The 21,901-nt window shown below is 43.6% G+C and overlaps 1 protein-coding gene across 10 annotated transcripts in view; it reads left to right on the plus strand.

Moving 5' to 3' along the window:
* Positions 1-21,901, plus strand: part of LOC139270224 (receptor-type tyrosine-protein phosphatase delta-like) — a 2,930,110-nt gene that overhangs the window by 2,827,487 nt on the left and 80,722 nt on the right. For all 10 annotated transcript variants that reach the window (XM_070888421.1, XM_070888423.1, XM_070888432.1 and 7 more), the window contains one exon: positions 11,181-11,304. In XM_070888421.1, coding sequence (XP_070744522.1) covers positions 11,181-11,304 — 124 coding nt within the window. The remainder of the gene's footprint in view (positions 1-11,180; positions 11,305-21,901) is intronic.

A 21,901-nucleotide genomic window follows, 5' to 3' on the forward strand; every position in this document is an offset into this window, starting at 1 on the left:
CTCATAGCATCCTCCTCGCAGCTCACACTGCCACCCAACTGAGTGTCATCCGCAAATTTGGAGATACTACATTTAATCCCCTCGTCTAAATCATTAATGTACAGTGTAAACAGCTGGGGCCCCAGCACAGAACCTTGCGGTACCCCACTAGTCACTGCCTGCCATTCTGAAAAGTCCCCATTTACTCCTACTCTTTGCATCCGCTATTTCTAGGGCCACTTCCTTAAGTACTCTGGAATGCAGACTATCAGGTCCCGGGGATTTATCGGCCTTCAATCCCATCAATTTCCCTAGCACAATTACCCGCCTAATAAGGGTATCCTTCAGTTCCTCCTTCTCACTAGACCCTTGGTCCCCTAGTACTTCCGGAAGGTTGTTTGTGTCTTCCTTTATGAAGACAGAACCAAAGTATTTGTTCAACTGGTCTGCCATTTATTTCTTCCCCATTATAAATTCACCTGAATATGACTGCAAGGGACCTACGTTTGTCTTCACTAATCTTTTTCTCTTCACTAATCTTTTTCTCTTCACCTATCTGTAGAAGCTTTTGCAGTCAGTTTTTATGTTCCCGGCAAGCTTCCTCTCATACTCTCTTTCCCCCCTTCTAATTAAACCCTTTGTCCTCTTCTGCTGAATTCTAAATTTCTCCCAGTCCTCAGATTTGCTGCTTTTTCTGGCCAATTTATATGCCTCTTCCTTGGATTTAACACTATCCTTTATTTCCCTTGTTAGCCACGGCTGAGCTACCTTCCCCGTTTTGTTTTTACTCCAGACAGAGATGTACAATTGTTGAAGTTCATCCATGTAATCTTTAAATGTTTGCCATTGCCTATCCACCGTCAACCCTTTAAGTATCATTTGCCAGTCTATTCTAGCCAATTCACATCTCATACCATCGAAGTTACCTTTCCTTAAGTTCAGGACCCTAGTCTCTGAATTAACTGTGTCACTCTCCATCTTAATAAAGAATTCTACCATATTATGTTCACACTTCCCCAAGGGGCCTCGCACAACAAGATTGCTAATTAGTCCTTTCTCATTACACATCACTCAGTCACGTTGCAGTTATTCAAGTGTGAGCTTTGTCAGTAATTTGTGGTCGGTTATTTGACCTCAGGTATTGTGGGGGTAGACAATCGCAGCTGAACCTGATCATTTCTGCACGTCCAGCAGGAATCGCTCAATAGGGCCCACGAATGGGGACACTACCTGATTTCTCCTCCTTAACTTAAGCCACCTGTCGTGCCGCTGCCACAGTTGTGGTAGACATTGACTAGCTTACCACAGACCAACAATTGTACCTGCTATCTTCCCAGTCTGTACGCCTCTGCTAACTCACTGACTAAACTCACTGAATCATTGGGAGGCCTGTTTTATGTATTTGTGTAATTACTTCATGGGAGTCATGGATAAAAGCCTCTTACCAGTCTCTTTGGAGCAACAGCGTCAGGAAATGTTAAGGTAGACTATAGAATCTATTTATCTGCTAATCCTGAAGGAAGGAAGAGGGTGTGGAAGGGAAAATAGTGATAAGGAAGATAACAAGTACATTCAATTCAACCTTTCGTAATTCAATCTTAGGCTTTTTAAATGGGAGATCCATGCATGATGACAATCATTAATCTTGTTAAACCACATTGCATATGCAGATAATAACAAGAACGTCACTGCTGCCAACGAACCGGAAGTGGTTAAGCATACGCAGTTCCAGTGTTTTTATTTGTTTGTTGTCGCCGGACTTCCCAAAATGAGGAATAAAGAAGCTTAAAAAAATCTTGTTCAGTTGTAATCTTATTTATTAATTGTACGAATTGTAGAATTTATTCAGGCATGAGCCACTGTTTGAAAGGGGATTATGAATTGCCTCAGTTTCTGATCAGACATTTCTCCTAACAGCTCCCATGTTGACAACCCTGACAAGTGGTAAAATAGGTTAATTGTTTTTAAGTTGACAATGCGGGGTGAAGAGCAAAGGGCCGTGATACCAAAGGTCGAGAAGGAACGAGAAGACTGGGTAATAGTGAGGGGGCAGCTAGCTCGGCTTTTCAACACTTGTAGATTGTCGGAGGAAGGGAAGATTGAGGGACGGAATGAGTTCCAGAAGTTTAAGGTCCCAGGCAAGTACAGGAGAGAGATGATGCAAATTGCTGAGCGCTTAAAAATGGTTTTCTGCCAAGTTAGGGTTGTTGGAGGCTCTCAACAGCAGAGCTACACCAGCTGTTGTGACATTATTTTTTTAGCGTTGTCAGGAGTCACTCCATAATAATATCACATTTAAATCTCTAAGCTGTACACGCATTTTTTTTTTTAAATTGTGGTTTGAAATTCAAGCAATGTGTTGAGTAATCCAAACGAATACAGGTCAGTTTAACCTCGATAGTGGGGAAGCTTTTGGAAATGATAATCAGGGATAAAGTTACTTGGACATGTCGTGTATGTAGGCACCTTTAGTAATGACTCCATGAGGCAGGGTATAATACTTAAAATGTGTAGACCTGTAATCCTTTATTTGCAGCTCCTCGAGTGAGGACACCAAGCTGTGAGCTCCTTTGTATGCTGGGTTACCTGCAGTGTGCAAGTAACCCTTCGGTCTCCAACTGCAGCACCTTCTGGTATACAGGTAAAGTGCTTACAGTGTAAAGGTACATTCAGTGTTGCATAACAATGTTGCAAACATCACACAGCAAACAGGTATGCATATACAACAGGACAAGTGTGGATTAATTAAGGAAAGCCAGTACAGATTTGTTAAAGGCAAATCATGTTTAACTAACTTGAGTGAGGTTTTTGATGAGTAACAGAGAGGGTTGATGTGGTGTATATGGACTTCCAAAAGGCATTTGATTATAGGCTTGCCAGCAAAGTTGAAGCCTATGGAATGAAAGGGACAGTGGCGGTATGGATACGAAATTGGCTAAGTGACAGGAAACAGAGAGTAGTGGTGATTGGTTATTTTTCGGCATCGAGAAAGGTATACTGTGGTGTTCCAGAGAAATCAGTACTAGGACTGCTGCTTTTCTTGATATATATTAATGACTTGGATTTGGGTGTACAGGGAAGTATAGCGAACAGTGAGGGGGATAGTGATATAATTCAAGAAGACATAAACAGGCTAGTTAAATGGGTCAACACGTGGCAGATGAAATTTAATGCAGAAAAGTGCAAAGTTATACATTTTGGTCGGAAGAATGAGGAGAGGCAATGTAAACTAAAGGGTACAATCCTAAAGGGGTGCGTGATAGAGTACAAAAGCAAGGAAGTTGTGATGAATCTTTATAAAACACTGGTTCGTCCTCAACTGGAGTATTGTGTCCAATTCTGGGCAACGCACTTTAGGGAGCATGTGAAGGCCTTAGAGAGGATGCAGATGAGATTTCCGAGAATGATTCCATGGATGAGGGACTTCAGTTACGTGGATAGACTAAAGAAGCTTGGGTTGTTCTCCTTAGAGCAGAGAAAGTTGAGAGAAGACTTGATGGAGGTGTTCAAAATCATGAGGGGTCTGGACAGAGTAGATAGTGAGAAACTGTTCCCATTGACAAAAGGGTCAAGAACCAGAAGACACAGATTTAAGGTGATAACCTTAAGAACCAAAGGCAATATGAGAAAAATCTTTTTTACGCAGTGAATGGTTAGGATCTGGAATGCACTGCCTGAAAGGGTGGTGGAGGCAGACTCAATCGTGGCTTTCAAAAGAGAATTGGATAAATACCTTGATAAACTCATAATAAAGGATGAAACTGAGTATTGTGAGCAATGAGTAAGTCTGACCTTATCTCTTTTCATGAGACTCGAGAGTGCCGGTACCGCTTGAGTGGCCTGCTTATATACAGTGGTCCCAAGGGATGCTGGGATCCCTTGGGACTCCAACAGGTGGGCCCTCTGGTGGTGGTGTGATACAGGTTGCCAAGGGTTAAATACATAACATCACTTCCTCGTAAAGTCAATATTACACTTATTTACAGCGTGACACGATCTGGGGCTTTTCGCTCCCTTGTCGATCGTCTCGGTACAAATGCTGGTGTGGGTGGGTTGGTCAGTTCTTCACTGGGCTGCTGGGCAGCCGGCCTTGCCGGGCTGCTGGGGATGGTGAGTTCGGCTTCGTGGTCAACCATGATGTTGTTTGCGTGTGTGTTGGAGGGTCGAAGTTGGTGGTGTCCTCTTCGGATTGCTTGTAGCTGTTAGTGAACGGCAATTTGATTTGGTCTAAATACTTTCTGCACGTTAGTCCATTGGCCAATTTGACCTGAAAATCCTACTCCCTTCTTTGGCTATGACCATGCCAGCGAGCCATTTGGGACCATGATCATAATTGAGACCAAACACAGGATCATTGACCTCAATATCGTGTACCAAATTTGCGCGGTCATGGTACATGCTTTGTTGATGCCGCCTGCCCTCTACGTGATCATGGAGATCAGGGTGAACAAGAGAGAGCCTTGTTTTGAGTGCCCTTTTCATGAGCAGCTCAGATGGGGGAAACCCAGTGAGTGAGTGGGGTCTGGTGCGGTAGCTGAGCAGCACTCGGGACAGTCGGGTCTGCAGGGAGCCTTCCGACGTGTTTCAAGCTTTGCTTGATGGTCTGAACTGCCCGTTCTGCCTGGCCGTTGGATGCGGGCTTGAACGGGGCAGATGTGACATGCTTGATCCCATTGCGGGTCATGAATTCCTTGAATTCAGCACTGGTGAAACACGGCCCTTTTTCGCTGACTAGGACATCAGGCAGGTCGTGTGTGGCAAACATGGCTCGTAGGCTTTCGATGGTGGCAGTGGACGTGCTTACAGACATTATTACACATTCAATCCATTTTGAATAAGCATCCATGACAACCAAGAACATTTTGCCGAGAAATGGGCCTGCATAGCCAACGTGGATCCTTGACCACGGTTTGGAGGGCCACGACCACAAACTTAGCGGTCCCTCTCTGGGTGCATTGCTCAGCTGAGAGCAAGTGTTGCACTGGCACACGCATGACTCTAAATCTGAGTCAATGCCGGGCCACCACACATGGGATCTGGCTATGGCTTTCATCATTACAATGCCTGGATGGGTGCCGTGTAGGTCACGAATGAACGTTTCCCTGCCTTTCTTGGGCAAGTCCATGCGATTACCCCACAAAAGACAGTCCACCTGCAAGGACATTTCATCTTTGCGCCTGTGGAACGGCTTAATCATCTCCTGCATCTCCGCTGGGACGCTGGACCAGCTCCCATGGAGGACACAGTTTTTTTTACTAGGGACAGTAAAGGATCCTGGCTGGTCCAGGTCCTGATCTGGCGGGCTGTAATGGGTGACTTTTTGTTTTCGAATGCATCCATCACCATGAGCAAGTCTGCAGGCTGTGCCATTTCCACTCCGGTGGTGGGCAATGGTAGCCGACTGAAAGCATCAGCACAGTTCTCTGTGCCCAGTCTGTGGCGGATTGCATAGTTGTATGCCGACAGCGTGAGCTCCCATCTTTGGATGTGGGCAGAGGCATTGGTATTGATCCCTTTGCTCTTCGAGAATAGCAATATCAGCGGCTTATGGCCTGTTTCAAGCTCAAACCCCGTAAACACACGCCAGAGCTTCTTTTTCAATCATGCTGCAGGCCCTTTCGGCCTTGGACAGACTCCTGGATGCATAGGCGACCGGTTGTAAAATCCCCGATTCGTAACACACACCCGACCCCGTATGATGACTTATCGCAAGCTAGCACTAATCGTTTACATGGGTTATACAGAACAAGCAGTTTGTTTGAACATAACAGATTTCTGGATTTCTCAAAGGCAGCCTCTTGTGAATTCCCCCATACTCAGTCGTCTCCCTTGCGCAGTAGCACATATAGGGGTTTTAGTGAGGTATTTAACCCGGGTAGGAAATTACTGAAATAGTTGAGTCCCAGGAACGACCGCAGCTCCGTCACGTTCTGTGGTCTCGGCATGTTCTCGATGGCCTCTGTCTTGGCGTTGGTGGGTCTGATGCCGAATGCTGCGATTCTTCTTCCCAAGGACTCAACCTCCAGCGCCAGGAAAACACACTTCGAGCATTTCAACCTGAGTCCCACCTGATCCAACCGACTAAGAATCTCTTCCAGATTCTTCAAGTGTTCGATGGTGTCCCGACCTGTAACCAGTATGTCGTTCTGGAAAACCACGGTGCGAGGAACCGACTTCATCAGACTCTTTATGTTCCGTTGGAAAATTGCCGCGGCCGACCGAATCCCGAACGGGCATTTGTTATAGATGAACAGACCTTAGTGTGTGTTGATACAGGTGAGGCTTTTCGAAGATTCCTCCAGCTCCTGCGTCATGTAGGCCGAGGTCAGGTTCAACTTGGTGAACATCTTCCCTCCAGCCAGCGTCGCAAAAAGGTCATCTGCCTTGGATAGTGGGTACTGGTCCTGTAGCAAAAAATGGTTAATCATTACTTTATAGCCCCCACAAATTCTGACCGTCATCTTTGAGTACCGGGGACAATTGGACTGGCCCACTCGTTGAATTCTACCGGCGAGATGATGCCTTCTCGCTGCAGCCTATCCAACTCAATTTCCACTTTCTCTCGCATCATATACGGTACCGCCCGTGCCTTGTGGTGGATGGGTTGTGTACCGGGAACCAAATGGATCTGCACTTTCGCCCCCAAGAAGCTTCCATTGCCTGGCCCGAACAACGATGGAAACCTGCTCAGAACCTGGGCACATGAGGCGCCATCGATGGACGAAAGCGCTCAGATATCATCCCAGTTTCAGCGGGTTTTTCCCAGCCAGCTTCTGCCGAACAGTTTGGGGCCATCCCCTGGCACAATCCATAGTGAGAGTTCGTGCACTGCTCCATCATAGGAGATTTTGACTTCTGCGCTGCCAATTACAGGGATCAGTTCTTTGGTGTGAATGGGGCTGAGCTTTGGCCTGTGTGCCTTGTTGCACCACAGCCTGTCGAAGGCCTTTTTGCTCATTGTGGACTGACTCGCACCCGTGTCCGGTTCCATGGATACTGAAATTCTGTTCAGTTCAACTTTTAACATTATTGCTGGACATTTTGTGGTGAAGGTGTGTACTATGTACACTTCTGCCTCCTCAGTTCGAGTCTCTAGTTCAGCCTGATCCACCATGGATCGATCTTCCTCTGCAACGTGGTGGATTGCAGGGTTTGCAGCTCATCTGCACATTCGCTGGAGGTGTCCCATTGTTCTGCAGCTATTGCACGCATAGTGTTTGAAGCGGCATTGATGGGCTCGATGATCACCTCCACAACGCCAACAAGGTGTTAACTGCCTCGGATTAACGATTGATGGCGGACTCTGGTTCATCTGAGGTCGTGCAGCAGCCGGCGTGTGCGTTCTGCCATGTATATTCCTGCTCGAAAACTACGTTACTTTGTGCACAGTACTGGCTGAAACCTCTTTATGCTGCAAAATTTGTTTTGTGTTGTCACTGGTGGACATAAATGCCTGGGCTATCATTATGGCTCTGCTCAGATTTGGTGTTTCAACAGTCAATAGTTTGCGAAGGATAACCTCTTGGCTAATGCCAAGCACAAAAAAGTCTTTCAGCATTTGTTCCAGGAATCCATCAAACTCACAATGTCCTGCGAGGCGCCTTAGTTCGGCGACGTAGCTCGCCACTTCCTGGCCCTCCGACCGTTGACACGTATAGAACCGATACCTTGCCATCAAAACGCTTTCCTTAGGATTTAGGTGCTCCCGGACCAGCGTACACAATTCTTTATAGGATTTGGTTGTTGGTTTTACTGGAGCTAGAATATTCTTCATAGGTTGTTGCCCCACAGACGGTAAGAAGAATCGCCCTTCGTTTGGCAGCATTCTCGTCCCTTTCCAGCTCGTTGGCCATGAAGTATTGGTCGAGTCTCTCCACGAAGGCCTCCCAATCGTCCCCCTCTGAGAACTTCTCCAGGATACCAATTGTTCTTTGCATTTTCGTGTGGTTCTTCGTTATCTCATCACCAATTGATAAGCTCATAATAAAGGATGAAACTGAGTACTCCTTTAATAAGACTCCAGAGTGCCGGTACCACGTGGGTGGCCAGCTTATATACAGTGCTCCCAAGGGATGCTGGGATCCATTGGGACTCCAACAGGTAGGCCCTCTGGTGGTGGTGTGATACAGGTTGCCAAGGGTTAAATACATAACATACCTGAAGGGAAAAAATTTGCAGGGCTATGGGGAAGGGACGGGAAAGTGGGACTAGCTGAAATGCTCCTGCAGAGAGCCGCACAGGCTCAATGGGCCGCATGGCCTCTTCTGTGCTGTAACCATTCTGTGATTCCATTTTTTGTATGGGAAGTGGAACGTCACTCTGGTATTTGTCTTGTACTGACTTTCTCTATCTAAAATCTAATGGTCAAAATGATGACGAATAAGTCAGTAAGGTATCCTATGAGGTGTTTGTTACATGGAGAATAACGGCAATTGTTCAAGGATGCATTTGTCCAGAGTTTCAGGGATGGGTGCTTTTCAGATGCCAGGTAGCAGCTTCAGTGTGGTGCAGACTAACCTCAAGATTGCTAAGGTTAGGGAAACCATTATGTTTCTGTGCTTCCATTTGGTCTTTTCTAACAGGGAGACTGTGTATTGGAAATGTTAGGTTAACATTTGCCTCCTTACCAGGCCACAGGGTTTTGGTGGATGCCTTGTCCCAAGCAATGATGCTCTGAAGTTGAGCTGCCCAACGGTAATGCTTAACATTTGGGAATATTCTTATCCCAATCACATTTGTGTGAATTATTTATATTTAATATTGCTCACCTACTGATGATATGTGCACAGTGATTTTGACGGTTAAGAAATGAGGTGCTGCACGTTGAGTTGATAATTGGAGGTACAATTGTTTTGCGTTAACCAGAGGTTGTTGAGGGAAAATTCAACTTAGTAAAGGGATAAAGCACTGAAATGAGGGACTTTATGTCTCCTGTCACAGAAAATGGTACCTCATCAAGTGACGAAAGGAGCCCTGTGGATTATTAGTGCCACTGTGGTCCTCATTAGAACCAACTTGTGACTTTGACTCCATTCCTAAAGCATTGCAGTTGGAAATTTATTTTAATAACCACCATTGGGAAAATAATGTGAATTAGAGATGTATAGGGTTTAGCAAAGTGCCTTATTGTTCCTATATTTCTTGATAATTTCCTGTGCTGGAGAGGAAATTATTCTACTCTGTATTTATGGTTTGGCTTCATTATTTTCCCTTAGATCTTCAGACCTCAGAACCGAATAAATTTGATTTGTTTAGCGCAATAGCACAGTACCATTACTGGTCTGAATAAATGATGGAGCCTTTGGAGGAACTTGTGGTCAATGAGTGTGAAAGTAGGAATTAATATTTTTTAGCTCCATAATGATGAAGGGATTGAGTAAATGGTGCACATTGTGGTTTAAAGTACATTGCAGTATAATATTTTGTATATATTTTTTGTAAGCGTTATCTGCGTTGTACAGCAGCAGATAATTGCTGTGTGTGTGTTTTTAGTATAGGAAACTTGGATTTGTGCTTCTAAAATAGATTGCTGCTTTCAGCAGAGAGGTCACCCTACAAACGCCAATGACCCTGAAAAATTAATAAAGAGGGTTGCCATGTTTGTGATTTACTCAGATGTAGCTGTGTACATAATGAAGACTTAGGGACCTGCCACAAACAGGAACACACATTTGGTGGCTGTTTGCTCACAAGTAAATGATTTAAAAAGGTGCCGCTGACCTTCTGTTGACTTTTAGCTGCAGCCTGATTCGATTCCATGTAATTATCTGCACCGTTACAAGAAGGTTATTTAAGGTTGCTGCTGTCCCAAATAAATTCACTTTATTTTTTACGAGGTCACACGGTGATGTAAGAGAAAACACTGTAGTTTCACAGCAACAGAACGCCACAAGTAGAAGTCGTTGCACAATTGCTTGTTGCATTGAGTGGGATCTGAGGCCAGGCTTGTGTTTTCCTTAACCAATGTAATTCAATTTTCAATAATAAATTAAATATGAGTAAGTGTAATGATGTGGGGCGTTTATTTTCCTCCGTGTATGAAAGAATATTTTACTGAATAGTCCAAGGTTCATAATGATGCATCAGTGAATGCTTTCTAATTTACTTTTACATGCAGCACAGAGTATGGAATGGATATATATACATCATCCCTTTCCAATTACAGGCTGTAATTCAGTAGTCATTGGGGTTTTACCTCTTTTACTGACATAGCCATGTACAGCAAGAACTGTTGGAAAGATGATCTGATCATCAAAAATGTCCGCAAAACATAATCATATTATAACAGTATTCATAGCTATAAAAAAAAGCTATCTGGGTAAACTCCAGCTGTCATCCGTTCAGAGCCAAACTTCACTATGTTATGCACACAACCTTTTGCAACAAAGGGTGCAGCGGAGATTTACAAGGATATTGCCAGGACTGGAAAATGTTAGCTATGAGGAAAGATTGGATAGGCTGGGATTGTTTTCCTTGGAACAGAGGAGGCTGAGGGGAGATTTAATTGAGGTGCATGAAATTATGAGGAGCCTAGATAGAGTGGACAGGAAGGACCTACTTCCCTTAGCAGAGGGGTCAATAACCAGAGGGCATAGATTTAAAGTAGTTGGTGGAAGGATTAGAGGGGAGATGAGGAAACATTTCTTCATCAAGATGGTGGTGGGGGTCTGGAACTCACTGCCTGAAAGGGTGGTAGAGGCAGAAACCCTCACCACATTTAAAAGGTACTTGGATGTGCACTTTAAGGGCTACGGACCAAGAGGTGGAAGGTGGGATTAGGCTGGGTATCTTTTTCAACTGGCACAGACACAATGGGCCAAATAGCCTCCTGTGTCGTAATTTTCTATAATTATCCTGGACTGTTAGATTTCATTTTCACATTTCACATCCACGTATAGTAAACCAGTTCAATTCAGTATAAACATACAGAAGTAACACTTGACTGTGAGAGTTTGTCTTGTTTTTTTTATTCCTCTGTTCTTTTCTTTTTGAAATATAAATGTGTAATGAAACTTTGGGGGAGAAAAAGTAGTATAGTTTGAAAATGCCCCAATGTACTCTGAGTTGTCATGAGGAAATCATCTAAGCATAATCAAAGAATAGAAAGTAGTTAACGACTGTTGCGTGTCAGAAATAATGTTATGCCCACAATAATGGATTTCTCTTTCTTGTACTCTTTCCCCTCCACCTCTCCTTTCTAGTCAATTGATCCTGGGCAGCAGTTTACCTGGGAACATTCAAACATGGAAGTCAACAAACCAAAGAATAGGTATGCAAACGTGATTGCATATGACCATTCACGGGTTCTCCTATCAGCAATTGATGGTAAGTGAAGTCTCTGAAATGATAACACTTGTGAAACTCTGAACTCAGGAACTCCTGGCTAAGAGCAAAAATTTGCTGTTTATAAAAGTCTAACGCAGGCTTCAAAATGTTCGCTTTATGCTTCAGGAATGACCTAGTGATCTCAGTGTGGGTCATTTTTACTTTGGGCAGTAACCTGGCGACTGCCGATTACGGAACTCACTTGAATTCCATTTCCATTTATGTTAAAGATGAACGGTTTCTATAACAGACGGGCAATGCGCACCATCAGTTTACTGTCCAAGCAATGATGGTAAAAATGACCCCCAGTGAATATTAAAACCTTAAAATTCAAGGATATTGTTTAATTTCAGATCTGGTGTATCTGGTCATTGATGGTGATCCTAAATCCTTATCATCTTAAGTCTTGACCCACAATGACAATAAAATTGTCAGTTTACTAGTAAACTGTTCTTAAAAGGTGAGAATGAAACAATGTATGGATTGATGGGAGAGGTGCACAGGATAGTGTCTAAAATTACCTGTAGGGATGCCTGTCAGTTCTCAAATAAAATTGTTTCCAAAAATAAAATAAATATAATTGAGACTAGTTAATTTTTGGGGTCAGCAAGCAAAAGGGAAAATCTTGTTTGCACTTGGCTGACATGAAGGCAAAGTGCATTGGAGACTGTGAGGTGTGGAACTCATAATAGATTGAGACACTGGGAAACAAGGAGCAGAGTTGAAATCCTTCCCCATTGGGAAGGAGAGTTGGCGGTAAGGTGACCAGTGACTGCACTCAGGCAGTATTCTGTGGCCAAATGAACTCGCACGCACAGCTGCAGTTAAGGTAGGGCAGTCATAGACAGGGAGGGGAAACCTCTGAGGAAAAAGTCACCCCTGCTCTTAAGACAAATTCAGTGAATAGTTTATGCATCTACAGTTAATCTGTATAAAATGTAATGTAAATATAGTGTAAACAATTAGGCTGCGTATGTACAATTATATTGCAATTCAACTACAATTTGGGTGTACACTGTTCTATTAGAAAGTACGTAAAATGTTTATATATGTTTAGAGTGTTTAAGGTTGTATAGTAATAGTTAAATATATCAGTGTTTCCCCACAATTATAGTTTGCAGGGTCATAGAAGCAACATTTTGGCCCCTTGAGCCTGCTCCGCCATTCAGTGAGATCATGGCTGATCTGATCTTGACCTCAACTCCACTTTCCTGCCCGCTCCCCATAACTCTTGTTAGATGTGCTTTTTTAATAACCTGTGTGTATTCGTGTATGTACAATTAGAATATATCTTTGGGTTCTGCATGTATAATTTTCTGCATACGATTAATTTTTAGCGTACATGGATTCGTAGCTTTGCAGAATTAGTGTGCTCGTGCTAGTACTCACTGATAGACTATTAGTTATATCGTAAAAACAGAAAGCACTGGATAGTCACTATGTCCATCAACGTTTGAAAAGAAAACGATGGCTTAATATTTTGAGTACAGACCCTTCATCAGAGCCTTGTTTACAATTTGTATTTCTCAGAGTATGCATACATAATTAATGTTTTTGATTGGTTATTGTACTTTACAAAATGGTGAAATGTAGTATTGAATTCAATAACATTGTCTTCTAGTCAAACCTACCAGGATTAATTATAGATAAATTTAACATTAAGGGTTCTGTTGCAAATAACTGTGATTAATTGCATATTCTCAAGTCATTTTTATTCTAAAAAGATAAACAAGACATTTCATAATTGGTACTGAAATAGCAATTATATTTGAATTGATTAATCCCTAACATCTCCTCAATGTGCAAAACGTAATGATAGCCGCTCTGACAGCCTGAAAATGTACCTTTGTACTGGACAAGCAGAATAGAAATCCTCGTCAATTAAGCGTTTTCTTCAAAATTCAAAAAGTAAATACATTTGCATTTTCCGGATACTTTGCAACTGGGTTGGATTTGAAGTGCCATGACCTCCGGTGTATTAACTAAGAATAGACTCCGCCGTCCCCCACACTACGTAAAACTTGAACGAATGTCATGCTGGGCACCTGTAATTCGTGGCACGGAGAAGGAAAAAAGGAGATCTAACAAAGATCTTTTAAAATTCAGAAGGATTTTGATAGCGTGAACAGAGATAGACTATTTCCTCTGGTTGGAGAATCAATGTTGAGGAGTCAGCAATTTAAACATTGTTACTGAAACAGTGAGGAGAGAGTTTAAAAGAAATGCCTTTATGCAGAACTGTTAGAGAATGGAATGCTTGGGAGTAGCTGCGACAGAGACCATTATACCTTTTCGGGGAAATATGCAGGAATATTTGAGGGAGCAGGAGATGCAAGGCTGTGGGGAGAAAGTGGGCAGTGGGATTAGTTTTAGAGTGTTGTGGCAAAGAGCTGGCACAGACATGATGGGTTGAATGTCCTCCTTCTGTTCTCCAAATGCCTATGGTTTGTCTTTGCTTGGTGTTAATGGCAGTTTATTTGTTAGGGCCCCAGTAAGAGCTGCAACTGCAATGGAGACGAAACTTTGCAGTCAAGCATATCTTTTACGATCAATATCACAAAGTATATATTAGAAATATTTGCATTTCACTGTAACTAGTGTCAAAAAATAGAACAAAATATGTCAAATTCTATGTAGCAAGGCAATGGAGCATTTTTAATCCTTCCCGCATGGTGGAAACTGGAAACATAGAAAATAGGTGCAGGGGTAAGCCATTCGTCCCTTCGAGCCTGCACCCCCATTCAATAAGATCATGGCTGATCATTCACCTCAGTACCCCTTTCCTGCTTTCTCGCCATACCCCTTGATCCCCCAAGTAGTAAGGACTATATCTAACTCCTTTTTGAATATATTTAGTGAATTGGCCTCAACAACTTTCTGTGGTAGAGAATGCCACAGGTTCACCACTCTCTGAGTGAAGAAGTTTCTCCTCATCTCGGTCCTAAATGGCTTACTCCTTATCCTTAGACTGTGACCCCTGGTTCTGGACTTCCCCAACATTGGGAACATTCTTCCTGCATCGAACCTGTCTAACCCCGTCAGAATTTTACATGTTTCTATGAGATCCCCTCTTATCCTTCTAAACTCCAATGAATACAGGTCCAGCCGATCCAGTCTCTCCTCATATGTCAGTCCTGCCATCCCGGGAATCAGTCTGGTGAACCTTTGTTTACTCCCTCAATAGCAAGAACGTCCTTCCTCAGATTAGGAGACCAAAACTGAATATTCCAAGTGAGGCCTCGCCAAGGCCCTGTACAACTGTAGCAACACCTCCCTGCTCCTATACTCAAATCCTCTCGCTACGAAGGCCAACATGCCATTTGCTTTCTTCACCACCTGCTGTACCTGCATGCCAACTTTCAATGACTGATGTACCATGACACCCAGGTCTCATTGCACCTCCCCTTTTCTTAATCTGCCGTCATTCAGATAATATTCTGCCTTCGTGTTTTTGCCACCAAAATGGATAGTCTCTCATTTATCCACATTGTACTGCATCTGCCATGCATTTGTCCACTCACCTAACCTAACCAAGTCACCCTGCAGTCTCTTAGCATCATCCTCACAGCTCACGCTGCCACCCAACTTAGTGTCATCTGCAAACTTGGAGATATTACACTCAATTCCTTCATCTAAATCATTAATGTATATTGTAAAGAGCTGGGGTCCCAGCACTGAGCCCTGCGGCACCCCACTAGTCACTGCCTGTCATTCTGTAAAGGAGCCATTTATCCCGACTCTCTGCTTCCTATCTGCCAATAAGTTCTCTATCCACGTCAATACATTACCCCCAATACCATGTGCTTTAATTTTGCACATCAATCTCTTATGTGGGACCTTGTCAAAAGCCTTTTGAAAATCCAAATACATCACATCCACTGGTTCTCCCTTGTCCACTCTACTTGTTACATCCTCAAAAAATTCTAGAAGATTGTCAAGCATGATTTCCCTTTCATAAATCCATGCTGACTTGGACCGATCCTGTCACTGCTTTCCAAATGCGCTGCTGTTTCATCTTTAATAATTGATTCCAACATTCTCCCCACTTCTGATGTCAGGCTAACTGGTCTATAATTACCTGTTTTCTCTCTCCCTTCTTTTTCAAAAAGTGGTGTTACATTAGCTACCCTCCAGTCCATAGGAACTGATCCAGAGTCGAGAGGCTGCTGGAAATGATCACCAATGCATCCACTATTTCTAGAGCCACTTCCTTAAGTACTCTGGGATGCAGAATATCAGGCCCTGGGGATTTATCGGCCTTCAAATCCCATCAATTTTGCCAAACACAATTTTCTGACTAATAAGGATTTCCTTCAGTTCCTCCTTTTCACTAGACCTTCGGTCCCCTAGTATTTCCGGAAGGTTATTTGTGTCTTCCTTCATGAAGACAGAACCAAAGTATTTGTTCAATTGGTCTGCCATTTCTTTGTTCCCCATTATAAATTCACCTGATTCTGACTGCAAGGGACCTACATTTGTCTTCACTAATCTTTTTCTCTTCACATATCGATAGAAGCTTTTGCAGTCAGTTTTTATGTTCACTGCAATGGTTGAGCCACCTTCCCCGTTTTATTTTTACTCCAGACAGGAATGTACAATTGTTGCAGTTCATCCATGTGATCTTTAAATGTTTGCCATTGCCTATCCACCGTCAACCCTTTAAGTATCATTTGCCAGTCTATTCTAGCCAATTCACGTCTCATACCATCGAAGTTACCTTTCCTTAAGTTCCGGTCCCTAGTCTCTGAATTAACTGTGTCACTCTCCATCTTAATAAAGAATTCTACCATATTATGGTCACTCTTCCCCAAGGGGCCTCGTACAACAAGATTGCTAATTAGTCCTTTCTCATTACACATCACCCAGTCTAGGATGGCCAGCCCTCTAGTTGGTTCCTCGACATATTGGTCTAGAAAACCATCCCTAATACACTCCAGGAAATGCTCCTCCACCGCATTGCTACCAGTTTGGTTAGCCCAATCAATATGTAGATTAAAGTCACCCATGATAACTGCTGTACCTTAATTGCATGCATCACTGATTTCTTGTTTGATGCCATCCCCAACCTCCTACTACTGTTTGGTGGTCTGTATACAACTTCCACGAGCGTTTTCTGCCCTTTGTTATTCCGCAGCTCCACCCATACCGATTTCACATCATCCAAGCTAATGTCCTTCCTATTGCGTTAATTTCCTCTTTAACCAGCAACGCTACCCCACCTCCTGTTCCTGTCTGTCTTTCCATCCTGAATGTTGAATATCCCTGGATGTTGAGTTCCCAGCCTTGGTCACCCTGGAGACATGTCTCCATAATGCCAATTATATCATATTCGTTAATAGCTGCCTGCGCAGTTAATTTGTCAACCTTATTACAAATACGTCTCGCTTTGAGGCACAGACCCTTCAGGCTTGTCTTTTTAACACACTTTGCCCCTTGAGAATTTTGCTGTAATGTGATCCTTTTTGATTTTTGCCTTGGGTTTCTCTGCTCTCCACTTTTAATTTACTTCTTTCTATCTTTTGCTTCTGCCCCCATTCTACTTCCCTCTGTCCCCCATTCTACTTCCCTCTGACAGATGAGGAGAGACTGGATCGACTGGGCCTGTATTCACTGGAGTTTAGAAGAATGAGAGAGGATCTCATAGAAACAAATAAAATTCTGATGGGACTGGACAGGTTTGATGCAGAAGAATGTTCCCGATGTTGGGGAAGTCCAGAACCAGGGGTCACAGTCTAAGGATAAGGAGTAAGCCATTTAGGACTGAGATGAGGAGAAACTTCTTCACACAGAGAGTTGTTAACCTGTGGAATTCTCTACCGCAGAGAGTTGTTGATGCCAGTTCGTTAGATATATTCAAGAGGGAGTTAGATATGGCCCTTACAGCTAAAGGGATCAAGGGGTATGGAGAGAAAGCAGGAAAGGGGTACTGAGGTGAATAATCAGCCATGATCTTATTGAATGGGGGTGCAGGCTCAAAGGGCCGAATGGCCTACTCCTGCACCTATTTTCTATGTTTCTATGTTCCCATCCTCCTGCCATATTAGGTTAACCCCTACCCAACAGCACTAGCAAACACTCCCCCGAGGACATTGGTTCCGGTCCTGCCAAGGTGCAGACCGTCTGGTTTGTACTGGTTCTACCTCCCCCAGAACCGGTTCCAATGTCCCAGGAATTTGAATCCCTCCTTCCTGCACCACTCTTCAAGCCACGTATTCATCTTAGCTATCCTGCAATTCCTACTCAGCCTAGCATGTGGAAGGTTGGGCAATTAAAATCACCAAGGTTACTGACCAGCACTGGAGATGCCAAGCACAGATGGTTCCTGATTTTCACCTGTTCAACTGAGCATGCACAAGGATGCCCATCCAAAGCTGGCGGGGTCCTTTTTTACAGATGCATGTCAAGATCTGATGATGTCATCAGGACCAAACTGCAGTTTTTGCTGAGCAGCCTGAGTAGAAATTCACAGTGAGTTTCCTGCCATGAGAAGAATTCACATCATTACCCACCCACCAAAAACTGGCCTGGAGTTAAACTTGGGCCAAATGCATGTTAATACTCTTATTTCTTAGCTGTCTTATCATCTATAGCTAGTCATCTTTCTATGGCAATAATCTTACAACTGGCACAATAAATCTAGGCTGACACTCCAGTGCTGCACTGTCAGATGTGCAATCTTTCGGATGAGATGTTAAACTGAGGTCCCGTCTTCTCTCTCAGGTGGACGTGAGAGATCCCATGGCACTATTTGGAAGAAGAACAGGGGAGTTATCCCCGGTGTCCTGGCCAACATTTATCCCTCAATCAACGTAACAAAAACAGCTTATCTGGTCAATATCACAGAGCTGTTTGTGGGACCTTGCTGTGCACAAATTGGCTGCTGCGTTTCCCACATTACAACAGTGACTGCACTCCAAAAAGTACTTCATTGGCTTTAAAGTGCTTTGAGACACCTGGCGGTCATGAAAGGTGCTATGTAAATGCAAGTCTTTCTTTCTTAAATATCTGATACATCTCTTTGTTCCATCAGCAGATGACTTCTTGTGTGGAGAGATTGCTTTATCTCAAACTGGGATATTTTTATGTATACAAATATTTCCTGCGGTTAGGGTGTACGTTGATAACACCCTAACTGCAGGAATATTAATTTTTAATTTCTCAAAAGTTTCAGAAATGATCGGTTGTGTTATAACTCCTAAAATTCTCAATAATGTTTAACAGTAGTATATGAGACACATCGCTGCTGAGAGTAACACAACGAAGAAATACCGCCCATTGTAAGTTATAACCAATAGCCCCAAAACAACAACTAATACTTAGAACGAATGTTGGTTTTATTCTCAAGTTCATTTTAAAATGTATTGGGAAGTACGGATTGGCTGGAACAGACAAGGAATAGCACAATCTTTGTCCATCCTGGTTTTTCAGCAGTGAACAACAAAACAGTCGAGTTACAGACCTGAGGTGTGGCATTCGCACCTCCTAATGCAGCGCAACACCATGACAGTTATCAAAAACTGATATAGTTAAGAGTTGTTCCAGTATCAGCAATGGTTAGTAGATTTTCTGTTAATTTATAAATCAAATGTTTTGATTTTTTTTTAAAGATTATCCATTTTGCATGACATTACAGAAAGCAGCTAAACGATCGTAACATTAACCCAACCCATAATCAGGTATGTCCCTCTCTCCCATGTGACCTCGCAATCATGAGTTAATGGTAGTGAACTGACCATAGAATCATAGAAATTTACAACACAGAAGGGGCCCATCGTGTCCGCGTCGGCCAACAAAGAGCTGTCCAGCCTAATCTCCCTTTCCAGCTCTTGGTCCATAGCCCTGTAGGTGACGGCACTTCAAGTGAACATCCAGGTACTTTTTAAATGTGGTGAGGGTTCCTTCAGGTAGTAAGTTCCAGACCCCCACCATCCTCTGGGTGAAAAAAATTCCCCTCAAATCCCCTCTAAACCTTCGACCAATTACTTTAAATTTATGCCCCCTGGTTGTTGACCCCTCTGCCAAGGGAAATCATTATCATCATAGGCAGTCCCTCGAAATCGAGGAAGACTTGCTTCCACTCTAAAAGTGAGTTCTCAGGTGACTATACAGTCCAACATGGGAATTGCAGTCTCTGTCGCAGGTGGAACACACAGTGGTTGAATGAAAGAGCGGGTGGGGAGTCTGGTTTGCCGCACACTCCTTCCGCTGTCTGCGCTTGCTTTCTGCATGCTTCCGGCGATGAGACTCGAGGTGCTCAGCACCCTCCCGGATGCTGTTCCACCACTTCGGGCGGTTTTTAACTCCAGGGATTCTCAGGTGCCGGTGGGGATGTTGCACTTTATCAAGGAGGCTTTGAAGGTGTCCTTGAAACATTTCCTCTGCCCAGCTGGGGCTCGCTTGCCGTGTAGGAGTTCCGAGTAGAGCGCTTACTTTGGGAGTCTCGTGTTGGGCATGCGGACGATGTGGGCCACCCAACGGAGCTGGTCGAGTGTGGTCAGTGCTTCCATGCTGGGGATGTTGGCCTGATCGAGAACACTGACGTTGATACGACTATCCTCCCGGGGGCTTTGCAGGATGTTGTGGAAATAGGTCCGTCCTATCCACCCTATCTAAGCCCCTCATAATTTTATACACCTCATATGATTCACTGAGAATTGTCTTGACACTGTTTCTGCAAGGATCATATTCTATGCTCATTATACAACACTGTTAAAAGTATACACTCCCGACACATCGCTGCTCATTCTGCTACTTTGGCAGAGTATCTCATTTTATTTTGAAAATATAACATCCAGCTTTAATGAGCTTTATTTCTCTCAGGATACTATTTTTTTTTGAATCTGAATAAAATGGCTCATCGTAATATCACTTGCAGTGCGTAAGATTGGGGAAGACCTATTTAGTTACATGAATTGCTCCAAGTCTGCAGAGACTGACGAGTACTTTTTGTGCTTCGTCATGTTTGCTGCAGTATGCGAGGCACTTCATCAGCCAGCTGAAAGTAACAGAAAGGTGACACGGGGCCCACTAGCAGTTTAGGTCTGCTTTCAAGCTGTCGGGTTTAACTAATTTCGAATCTTCCAACAGTAAATGTGCAGTCTGGGCTGCAAATCTACAGGAACATCTTCTATTTAATGTGCAACACAACAGTTACAGACTGGGATTGGAAAAAGACAAACAGTGGCAAGGAGATGCTGATATAAGTTGTTTTAGCATCACCCTGCGGTGACATCACTTCAATTTGCTGGTGTCAGACAACATGGAGGAGGTAGTCTTGCAGAACTTCAGCCTCAAACTGATTGGAGTATATCAGCCTCTGATACAAAAGTACATTTTGAAACTTCAAGCAGTTTGCCAAACCGCCTTAAATGTTTATAATGTTAGAATAGAGTTGACATGCGAAGTAACTCTCCTATTGTTTTAGACGTTTCACTGGCAGATAAAAGCCACTAGGCAGAGATCTGAGATTGTATTAAGCCTTGCACCCACAGATCTCTGCTTTCCATAATTAGGGAGCAGTGTGAGCACTCCTCACTGCCCACTTGCAACATTCTAAAAGTGATACATTTCATCATCCACGGCACCAAGAATAGAGTTGCTCTGTTACTTACTTAAAATAGGAACATAGGACCTAAATTTTCCCATGAGTTGCACCATTTTTTTTGGTGTAACTTGATTTTTCTAGTGTATCTTTTTAGTTGCAAATATAGCCATTTAATTTGCGCCAGTGTAAGTGAGTTAATTAGATTTTTTGTTAGGTCAGTTTTTTTTTCAAAAGGGGGCGTCCCAGCCACTTACACCATTTATGCCAAGTTGGCCAGAAAAAGTTGTACTAAACTAACTTAGGGCAGTGTATGTGTCCACTTTTGTCTGCACAGAAAGACCTTACTTACAATTAAGGAATCGGTGCAAGTAACTACATTTAAAGCACCACCAAGCACCAAACAAAGCACAAAAAGTAATAAGCAATTAATTAACAAATAAAATAGAAGGAACCCTGCACCTAAAGCACCAAGACCAAAGTAATAAGCAATCACTAAGTAACAAATAAAAAAATAGAAGGAACCCAGCACCAAAATCAATCAATAAATAACAAATAAAAAATAGAAGTCCTACCTTAGGGAACGCAGTGGGCCGCCGATGAGGGAGCCCATTCGGCCAGGGCTCGGAGCGGGGGGAGAATGGGGGGGGGGGGGGGGGAGGGAGAGAGAGGGGGGGGCGGAGAGAGGAGAAGGGGGGAGGAGGGGAGAGGAGGAGGTGGAAGTACCCTCTTGATCAAATGGTACCAATCCTCTGGAAGGTCTGGAGCCAGCCCCTTTTGGACTTCAGTATCCTGAGGATCTTGTTCGTGCGAGATACGGTGGACATTCCCTCGGCTCAGGCACATCTGTTCCTGCTGTCGGGACCGCTTACTGGGCTGTCTGCGCGACGCAGTTACTCCCGTCCTCGCTCACAGAGGGTCTGGCTTCACGTTTGGGGCACTGATCTTGGAGGGCTTTGGTGATGACCGCTTGCTGATGACAATGGTCCACAAACCCCTTGGCACGTCTAGACTGATGTCCGGCATGGCATCAAACACCCGCATAAATCCGCAGTT

This window comes from Pristiophorus japonicus, chromosome 1, assembly GCF_044704955.1.
Source record: "Pristiophorus japonicus isolate sPriJap1 chromosome 1, sPriJap1.hap1, whole genome shotgun sequence".
Classification (NCBI taxonomy): Eukaryota; Metazoa; Chordata; class Chondrichthyes; family Pristiophoridae; genus Pristiophorus; species Pristiophorus japonicus.